The following is a 10,337-nucleotide window of genomic DNA, read 5'->3' as shown; positions in this document are numbered from 1 at the left end:
AATAACTCATCACGAATTGTGAATCAGTCCGATCCGGCGACCGTTTGTCACGCGAGAAAGCGTCCGCCCATTTAATCAAGGCTATGATACGGAGGACGGTCATTTGTCAACGCCGCCGCAAATTAATTAAATGAAGGCGAGAGGCAAGGACGGGCCGGGGGGACGTTAGGGAGCCGTTAAGGCTGACGCGGGTTTCCGTCCTGGCGGGATTCCCCGATGATTGGATACTGTACGTTTATTTGGGTGGCTGTATCAATACACGAAGATACACTGAAAAATAAAGTCTGTTTTTTCAAGAGGGGGGGGGGGGGCTGCGAGTGCGGTCTCAAGAGCGCTTCTGTTTTTACACGCCGGACCTTTGGTGAACTCTCGGAGGCAAACCCGAGGGAACAATCGCTCCCGTGACTTGGGCTGCTTGGAGACGTGTGTCAAAAAGCCCAAATTCCAGCAGAAGCGCCGGCCGACATTTTTCACCTCGATTCGAATAAGAAAACGTTATGAATGGATTTGCTTTTCTTTTGGTTCCGCTGCTTCCAGTCTGCGTGAAAGTTCGCCTTTTCGCTCAGTGCTGGCCTCCGATGACATCACCATTTTCCCCATTCACGGGCGGCCAACGCAAAACTTGCTAGACACATTTTTTTTTTAAAGTCTGCATCTCCAGTAGGATGGAGCTTCATGACAGTTTAGTTTTTTTTTTAAATTTGAGAGATATTGATGGCAAACATGATAGAAAGGGGGTGGGGGGGGGGTATCTATTCGCAGAAACTAATTCAAGAAAAAACAAAACAAAACAAAAACACACCAAAAAATGCCCCAAAACAGACCCTTGCGGAATGCCATGACCTGGATTTATACAGACCAAGTTTTAAAAAAACACACACTTTTAGTATGCCCAGTTGTATTTGTTGAATTGATATTGCGACAGTAATTTCTAATTATTTCGGCAATTTTACACTAAGTAGTAGGACTAGGGCTCCCGATTTGAGAAAATACAGAAACCTGTTCGGTTACTACAATGTTAAGAATAATGAAAGAAAAAATAAAGGACAATGGAAATGTGCATTTCCAACAAATGGAATGATCACTAAAAAATGAATTTGTTTGGGATTTTGAACTGCCCGAGCGGGCTTCGGAATTGTGCCTCGGTGTCTCTGCGGCGGCGAGATTGGACCAAACTCCTTCAGCTCGCTCCTTCATTTGCATATTTGAGATTGATGCATCACAATTAACAAGCGCAAAATGCATGAAGGGCGGGTCAAAGCACGAGAACGAAGCCATAGCTCAGGTAAATGTAATTATATAATGTGTCGCCAGACGGATGTGCCCAGACAAATAAATAGCGCCGCAATCGAGCCTTTTTCCCTTTTCTGCGACTTGATGTTTCGCTGCTACATTTTTATTTAACACTGGAAGGCAGGTGGGGGTGGAGGACCTATTTACTGTACTTACTGCCCTTTCAGTTAGCAAGATGGACAGACTCCGTTTTTGAATATATATATATATATATATATATATATATTCATTCATCTTCCGTACCGCTTGATCCTCACTAGGGTCGCGGGGGGTGCTGGAGCCCATCCCAGCCGTCTCCGGGCAGTAGGCGGGGGACACCCTGAATCGGTCGCCAGCCAATCGCAGGGCACACAGAGACGAACAACCATTCGCGCTCACACTCACACCTTGGGACAATTTAGAGTGTTCAATCAGCCTGCCACGCATGTTTTTGGAATGTGGGAGGAAACCGGAGCACCCGGAGAAAACCCACGCAGGCCCGGGGAGAACATGCAAACTCCACACAGGGAGGCCGGAGCTGGAATCGAACCCGGTACCTCTGCACTGTGAAGCCCACGTGCTAACCACTGGACTACCGGGCCGCCCTATATATTATATATATATATATATATATATATATATATATATATATATTATATATATATATGATGCAACAGATGAACAACCCCCCTCCAAAAAAAAAAACCTAACAACCCCCCACCCACAACGCAACACAAATCGTGACCGTATCATGATCATGGAATTCAACTTGCAATTATTTTAGCTTCATAAACTTCAATAGTCACATGATATGCGAATTTTCAAGCGTTTTTAAAGGCTTCTTCCCCCAAAAGAAGGACAACACAGCCAACATTTTTGTATTATTTGATACTGTGTCATCTTGTGTGTCAGAGGGGCCGTTTTTATATATCTCTATATATTTTTTTTCCATAAGGAAAACCCTACAAACTTAAACAATCTTAATCCCCACATATTTGAGTCAGTATGAGGTCAACAGGGAGTTCCTTTCCGACGATCCATCCGTGATGGCAGCGTCTCATTACCCCCCCCCCCCAACCCCAACCCCACCACCCATTTTGGCATCCTCGTGCCAGGTATTTTTTCAAATTCCTCACACCCTGTGGGGATAGGTATGTACCCCCGCCACCCCAAACCCCCCACACACATACTTTTACTGCATATGCCCGCACACGTACGAGGCAGCCAACCAACGCCGTTCGCGCTTCGCACGCGCACGCTCTTCACGCTAACTTTTGAAGCCTCCCCCCCCCCCCCCCCCCCCATCTGGAGTAGCCATTCAAACACATCATATAAGCATTGATGTGCCTTTTGGGGACTCGTGCTCTACCTTTTCCAACTCTTCGCCGACAAGCGACTGATTAAGATCATTTCGTGGATAAATGAAACAACGTATCTCATATGAATCTCTGGCGTTTGAACTTGACCCGGGGTCGGCGCCAAAGTGCCTTATTGCGAGACGACAGCGCCGATATGTCGGATATGAATACATGAAAAGAAAACATGGCGAACGACCCGCAAAGAGGGACCCGTCCGAAGCAATTTGCCTTATACGTTGAGGCGGGGAACCAGTTTCCGTTCGGGGTATCACAAATGCGGCGTTTCGGCTCTGGAGCCGCAAACCCAAATTTCGGATGACTCATGAGGCCACGCCCCTGAAAGGGACACACCCTACACAATCAATTGCACTTGAGGCCAGTTGACTTTTTGAAGCTTGTCTTTTCACGATGCCTTATACAACGCGGTGCCGTTTGCCTCAATTAAAAACAGGAAATGGAAAAAATGTCATTTGGTTGTTTTTTTAGTAGTGTGCGACGGATTCGATTAATCGTTCATTAATCGTTCGTTCATCGTTCAAAGCGGTTTCAAAAGATTGAGCAAAAATACCATTTTTGGGTCTGCGGCTTTTGCGACAATTCTTGTCCGTTTGGAGTGATTTGTTAGGATGGAAATCAAAGTGTCAATGGTTTCAAAATAAATAAATCACTCGGCTAGGACCACCTGGGTCCGGTTTAGGCCCACACAACTTGCTCTTACGCTTCACCATTGTGTAGGATGAGTCCGTCCGTCACTCAGCATCCCACCCCCTTTTTTCTCCTCAAACACGCACGCAGCACACACACGAGCACAGTGGACACATCAAAGTCTGCGCCGAGGAGAGAGAGAGCAGCACCGGGCAAGACGGGACGAGACGGCGGAGTTCGCATCGCAAAGTTTGCCCATCGAGTGTCCGGGGGGGATCTCGTCGTCCGGCCCGAGCGTTCAAGTCCAAATTCTGGGCGATTTTAAGACCACTCATGAACGCACGAGACGGATTGGAAAATGGAGAGGGAACTTTTTGACCAGGCCAATGGGTGGAATATTGTTTCCGCACCACCTTCTCTGAGGTAAGACAAAGGACCGTTTTTTAAATGTGTTTTTATGCGGGTGTTCAAATTCTGGAGTTAAGAAAGCCTTTCTCGTATGCTCGAGAGTGAATACGTGGAGGTGAATTCATCACGGCGGACATCTGTTGCAAAGACGATCGCGTGGAGCAAAGCGGCGCGCTCAGGAAAGCTATTCAAAGCGAGCTGGTAAACTCGGAGGCACGCGGCACAGCAGGGGGGGCCGGCTGCTCCTCTATAGTTCAACTGCAGCTCTTAACCCCGGAGCCGCCCGGGGCGTGGACGGGCGCCCCCCCCCCCCAGGCAGAGCTCCTATGTCGAGAATCTTGTGTGTCTGAATTGATCGTTGTCCAAGCGACGACCCGCCTCCGAGGTTTCCGTCAAGATTTAGAGCCTCGATCGGAGCGAAAATCCGATTATTTTCCGGCAAGTGGGACCGCTCAGACCGACCCCCAAGGAATCCATAAAACCGGGGGAGGCTCGTGGCGACCACATAAAACATGTCTTTGGCTGACGTTTTCATTTCTACTTAGAAACGCTCGGCACGCCGACGCGGTGGGTTTTTCTTGAGTTGCCTTTGACCCTGGCGCGTGATGCGGAACGCCGAGAGAGAATAACACCTCTGCCTTTGTTTCTTGGTCCCCCCCCCCCCCCCCCCCCCCCCCCGCTGACTCGCATCAAGCTAAAAAATTCACCAGCCTGCGCGATTCCTCCAGACATCCTCAACAGCGGCGGCTAACGATTCCATCGATGGACGCCTCGGGCGGCTCCTCGCCCGCGCCTCCTCCCCCCCCGCCGGCCTTGCCCAGCGGTGCCAATTTCTCTCTGCCCGCCACCCCCCGCCCCGAGCTCTCCATCTCCCAGCCTGGCGTCCACGGCCGTGTTCTGCTCTTTCCTCTCCCTGCTCTCCCTGGCGGGCATCGCGGGCAACCTGTACACTCTGGGCCTCCTCCTGCGGCGCCGCAGGAACAGGAGCAGGAGGAGGAGCGCAGCGGGCCCGGCCTGCTGCTTCACGCGAGTTCCTGCGCCCTCCTGCTTTTCCGGGCCTTCCTCGCTCTCCCCCTGCTCCTCCCCTTTCTCCTCCGCCTCCTCCTCCCCCCCCTCCTCCTCCCTTCACCTGCAGGTGCTGAGCCTGGCTCTGGCCGACCTGCTCTACCTGTTCACCGCCCCCTTCATCGTCTACGACAGCCTGGCGTCGGACTGGGCCTTCGGCGAGCTGGGCTGCCGCCTCCTGCTGAGCCTGGACCTGCTCACCATGCACGCCTCCATCTTCACGCTCAGCGCCATGAGCCTGGACCGCTACCGGGCGGTGGCGCGGCCCCTGCGCGCCTCCTCGGCCAACTCGTCGGGCCTGCTGCGAGTGAGCTCGGCTTGGGGGCTGGCGGCGGCGCTGAGCTTGCCCATGATGATCAGCCTGCACCTGGAAGACGGCGAGAACCAGGAGGGCCGGCTGTGCGTGCCGGCGTGGGACGAGCAGAGCTCCAAAGCCTATCTGAGCGTGCTCTTCTGCACCAGCATCCTCGGGCCGGGCCTGGCCATCGGCGCGCTCTACGCCGCCCTGGGCCGACTTTACTGGGTGTCTCAGACCCGGGCCCCCTGGGGGACCGCCCGGGCGCCCAAACCCAAAGTCCTGCTTCTCATCCTAGGCATCGTCCTGGCCTTTTGGGCTTGCTTCCTCCCTTTCTGGATCTGGCAGCTGCTGCCTCTCTACCAGCCCGACATGCTGAGGACGGTACCGGTCGGTACGCAAGTGACGGTCAACCGGATCCTCACGGGACTGACCTACGGAAACTCTTGCGTGAATCCTTTCTTCTACACGCTACTGACCGGGAAGCGAAGACGCAAACGTCAGACTCTGACTTCGGCGAATCGGCTCTGCCGCAAGAGCGGTCCGCCGCGATAGGCTTTCCTTTGGATCACCGGCGCGATAATGTGAGCCTTCTTGGGGGGCGGGGCTGGGGCGGGGCTACTTTCAATTCATCGTTTTTTGCATTATTCTCAGTTGTCACCAAAGCCCAACGAGTCCGCTTGTTCGAGTTTGGTGTCAACTTCGGAATGAAAGAGTCGCCGGTGTCAACTTTTCTGGCGGTGCAAAAAATGACAATCCGAGTCACGGCGAAGTGGAACAAAAAAAAAAAAGGGTCTGCCCACTGCTGGGTAAAAATATCGGAAAAGAGCGTCACTGTAGGTGAGTTGTTATGATTAGGATGAATATTATTAAGATGATGATTGCTTCGTGAACCAAATCACCAAGCGCAGGAACGTCATTTGATTTGCTGGATGAAGATTTTGCATGCACAAACATCTGCGGTGTCAATTATTGATGCAATTTGGCTTGTTTTCTAAAAAAAAAATTTTTTTTTTTTTTGTGTCCTTCTTTGACAGAGGTTTGCAGTTGTCAACTTGTCTGTATCTGCGGGATTTTTCGGAGGCGTTGTGAATGAAGCTTTAGCGAGTCCTCCCCCTAGCTTCTTGTACGTTTAAAAACACGCTTTGACGTCGCTCGGTTCAAACACGCAATGCTGTCGCATGGCTTCAACTCCGTCACTTGACTGATGTTGATATTAAAGGCTTCATCTAGCGCTTGAAATAAAGGCGATGCTGTCTGCAAGTGAAAGAGTCGTTTGATCCGTTACCGGGGCAAAATGAACACGGCTGGACACGTCATTCCATGGGCTGACTCCAAAGACCTTCAATGCAACAACAAAAACATGAAAACAAAAAAAAACGGGCACGGCAGGTACATTAGAAGCCAATCCTGGACCGGTACTTGATGACATACTGACGTTCGGTTTGCTACGGAACACAAAGACAAATGCTAACGAATGGCCGGATCGTCGCACAATCGGTGTAGCACTGCGCCGTATCGTACCGAGAGCTTCCCGATACTTTCCAAATAATCACAAAATATCACAAACATCTCTTGCTATGCTACTCATTGACGCACACGGGCAATATTATTGGATGACACGGCGCAGTAAGGATGAGGTGAATAGATTTAATTTTTTTTTTTATTTAAACGCAAAGGGATGGTGATTATTTTAAAGTGCCCGCACGGCCCGATTTTTGGACGTCTGGTAAAGACATTTGCTGCAAGAGCGGTTATTTTCTTCTCTAGACTTCATAATTCCAAACGAAAGCCATAAATGTCCCCATTTAATGGGGCGGGAGCAGAGAGCGAATATCAAGTAACCTTCAATGCAGTATAATTTTTTTTTTTTTTGTGGAACTCAAATCGAGCTCCGATTAGTTGTGATGACTTTCCACATCGTCTGAAATATTTCCGAGAAGCATGTTATGAGTGATTCCTACAAAAGAGATGAAGACATTGAATTATATATATGAATTGATTTGTCGGAACGTGGCACGGAGCGACTGGGTGGTTTTCTCGTGATTTTGATGAATTCAAATGTATGAAATTGATATCTATCTATAAATACGGTAATGGTTTTGCCTCATGGAGGCGGGACTTCCTCAGCATGCCACGCAGCAGACCAAATTCAAATGGCCCCCGGGCCCCACAATTGCGGTCAAAGAGTCAATTTTGTCTCCATTGCTTCAAAATGCGACGCATCAACAATCAATTCCACGCAAATGACAGAACTCTTAATGAATGGAATCGACTGAATACAGTGGCCATGCCAAAAATAAGCATTCTTAGATTCTGATATTTTCGCCGTTAACGACTGGCACTCACAAGAGACAGAAAAAAAAATTAATACGCGTTTAATTCATCGTTGCACATATTTACGGCCTCGTTGGCAACGCTACAGTAGCAAGACGGATGATTTTCTTGAGGTTTTTATTTCTTCAGGAGCTCAATGTCACCATTCATTCTTGAGTGACACGCGGTATCTGGGTCAATGGTCCCCCCCCCACCCCCCCATCCCCCTTCCCTCACACACACCAGACAGTAAAAAAAACTCCTGTTGAGGAGTTAATGTTATATCCATCAGTCTTTTGCACACAACCGCGGCTATCTCGGCACATTGGGAATGTCTTGTCGATTGAGTTCCATTTATTAGTGAAAGCCCTCGTGCGAGAATCAAGGAGGTGTGTTTTTTTTTTTTTTGAAGGCCCAGCACGGAGCGAAATGCACCCGGCAACTACTTCTGAAATTTGATACGTGGGCGAATGGCGTCGCACCGTCGATGGCTAGTTACACAACAACACGGATCACGACAGCAAAAATGACATTTACAGGCACTAAGCGAGATCCGCGTCAACAAAACTACTCGGATTAAGTCAGTCAAACTCAGGCCGCATTCGCCGGGAGCCGCGAATTTTCCTATCCGGCTACGTTGTGTACCGTTTTCAAAAAAAAGACGAATTTGTGTCTGCCGTCCACACGCAGGCCGGCCGGGTTAGCCTGTTAGCTTACGTTAGCACTTAGCAGCCCATTAGATACGTATAATAACGGTCGGGTTGTCTTTTTTTCACTTGGTATCGTACGCTAACGTGGCTTTTATTTTGATACTCGGTCCATTGTGTTAGCGAGGCTATGGGAACATGCAAAAATAATAATAAAAAAAGACGAATTTGTGTCTGCCGTCCACACGCAGGCCGGCCGGGTTAGCCTGTGAGCTTACGTTAGCACTTAGCAGCCCATTCGATACGTATAATAACGGTCGGGTTGTCTTTTTTTTCACTTGGTATCGTACGCTAACGTAGCTTTTATTTTGATACTCGGTCCATTGTGTTAGCGAGGCTATGGGAACATGCAAAAAAAAAATTTTTTTTTAAATGACGCGTACGTATGTGCTATAAAATGTCAACATACGAGATGATGACATTCTCCCATGAGGCTGCTGGGATGACTGAGTGTTTGATAAACGTGAACTAGGCACCGTTTGCCCGAGGCGACCAAATGGATGGAAAATATTGTGTCAGTTGGCAGGCCGGCCTATCTATAAACTTTGCGCTTGTTGCTAGTGGCCAGCACCAGGCGGCCCCCGCTCCAATCATAACTCTCGCTCTGCTGGACAACAGAAGCTTGTGATCTCATCCTGGAGATAGCAGCCGGCGTCGTTAGCCGCTCGCCGGGACAAAGAGTTTGCCAGAGGGAACGTCGCCGCGCTCCACCTGAGGATTTCATACATCCAACAGATGTCTCTTTCCTGGAACCAGCATTTTCCATCCCGCCTGCCGGGCCTTCCTCTTGACCAGTGATCGCGCCTGCTGGCAGGTGCCCCTCCCCTGGGCAGCCCCGCTCAGGAAAGCACCCCGCCGGGCAGACGAGACGAGGCCGCGGCCCGGGCCAAGATCCCGCTGCGAGCTGTATAGGAGGCTCCGGTTCTATGCATACGGACGCCGAAAAAAAGATTCCCGCAGCACTGCCTTCTCTTCCTGCGAAAATTCAATCCCTCCATATGCTTTCCCACTTCCCCTCCCCCTCGCCCTTCGATCTTTCCTGCATATACGCTTGACATATTTATATGGCTGTAAGCATCGCATCATATAAAAGAAAAACATTTTAAAAACGGGCTCGGTTTAATGCAAAATCCGAAAAATACAAAACATCTCCGTATGGCCAAAAAATGAGTTTTTCCAAAAGAAGGCCAAGTGCTTGCTGAAGCCCGTTTATTGCCATTCCCAATTTAATTCCAAACATTAATCCAAGAATGAAACGTTGCGGAGTTAGTCAAATCGAATCACTGACAAAATGCTACCGAACAAAATTAGCATCAATGCCGAGGCAGCTGTCACTGCAACAGATGATTGAAATGATTGGCAGATATTCTCTATCCTCTGCCAAACACGACGTCTCTTTGTTTTGAAACTCATCTTTGTGGAATATGCACATCTGCGTTACATTGCCCTCTAGTGGCCTGGGTGCGCACACAAGGAGCGCAATGCTGATGCACATTGAGGCACGAAATCACGATGAATCAAAAATCACGATGAATGACTGCTGAATTTGTTACCATCTACTCAAAGATGTTATTATTATTATTATATTTTTTAAGTGCAATAATGTAGAGTGCTATATTTCAAATCCAAAATAAATGACAAAAGATTTGATGATGGGCCTGAATTGCATTTCCATTCATTTAAATCCAAGAAAGATACTCAGAGACAGATGCGCTTTCACATACAAGCGTGATCGCGGAATGAATTCAATTCTCAAGTCGAGGCACCCCACGATACGTCCATTTGGAACGTTGAAATGTCGTCGTCTGATCTTTGCAATGGCCAGCTGGTTTGTATTCTCTCGTTTGGCATGGGAAAACGTTCTTGGATCAAACGTGTTTGCGCTCGACCTCGTTGTAATTGCTGGTTTGACGGCAAATACAGAACCCACGGCTGCTCACAGTGTTTCTTTGTTTGACTCAATGGGACCCCGCGGGGAGGCGCCCTCCTCGCCATCACATTCGGTGACTTCGCACGTCGGCGTCAGCGGCCAGGATCAGGCGAGGCCTTGGCTTGTGAGCTTGAGAGGCCGGAGGTTACACCAACCGACATACGCATTACGGTTCGCACTTGGGCGCTTACTAGCAAGACTGTAAATATGACACGTCTGCTCTGCTCTGCGGTCTCCTCCCCAACTCTCGACCCCCTTTCCTCTTCTTGCACGTCAACGAGCATCTGAGTCGAGTTAGGCAAGGAGGTTCCCCTGAACGCTGACCTTATGACACTTTATTC

The 10,337-nt window shown here is 49.4% G+C and overlaps 2 protein-coding genes across 3 annotated transcripts in view; both read left to right on the top strand.

Moving 5' to 3' along the window:
• The window catches only part of LOC127601005 (upstream stimulatory factor 2-like), a 231,061-nt gene that overhangs the window by 151,268 nt on the left and 69,456 nt on the right, over positions 1–10,337 (top strand). The window lies entirely within an intron of this gene.
• On the top strand, positions 4,446–5,634 carry LOC127601199 (urotensin-2 receptor-like). The gene is given in 2 exon segments (XM_052066262.1): positions 4,446–4,535; positions 4,537–5,634. Coding segments are annotated over 2 exon segments (1,152 nt in total). The 3' UTR covers positions 5,599–5,634.

Source organism: Hippocampus zosterae, chromosome 5 (assembly GCF_025434085.1).
Source record: "Hippocampus zosterae strain Florida chromosome 5, ASM2543408v3, whole genome shotgun sequence".
Taxonomy (NCBI): Eukaryota; Metazoa; Chordata; class Actinopteri; order Syngnathiformes; family Syngnathidae; genus Hippocampus; species Hippocampus zosterae.
The sequence above is the reverse complement of the archived record's forward strand: the minus strand, read 5'-3'. Positions and strand labels throughout refer to the sequence as shown.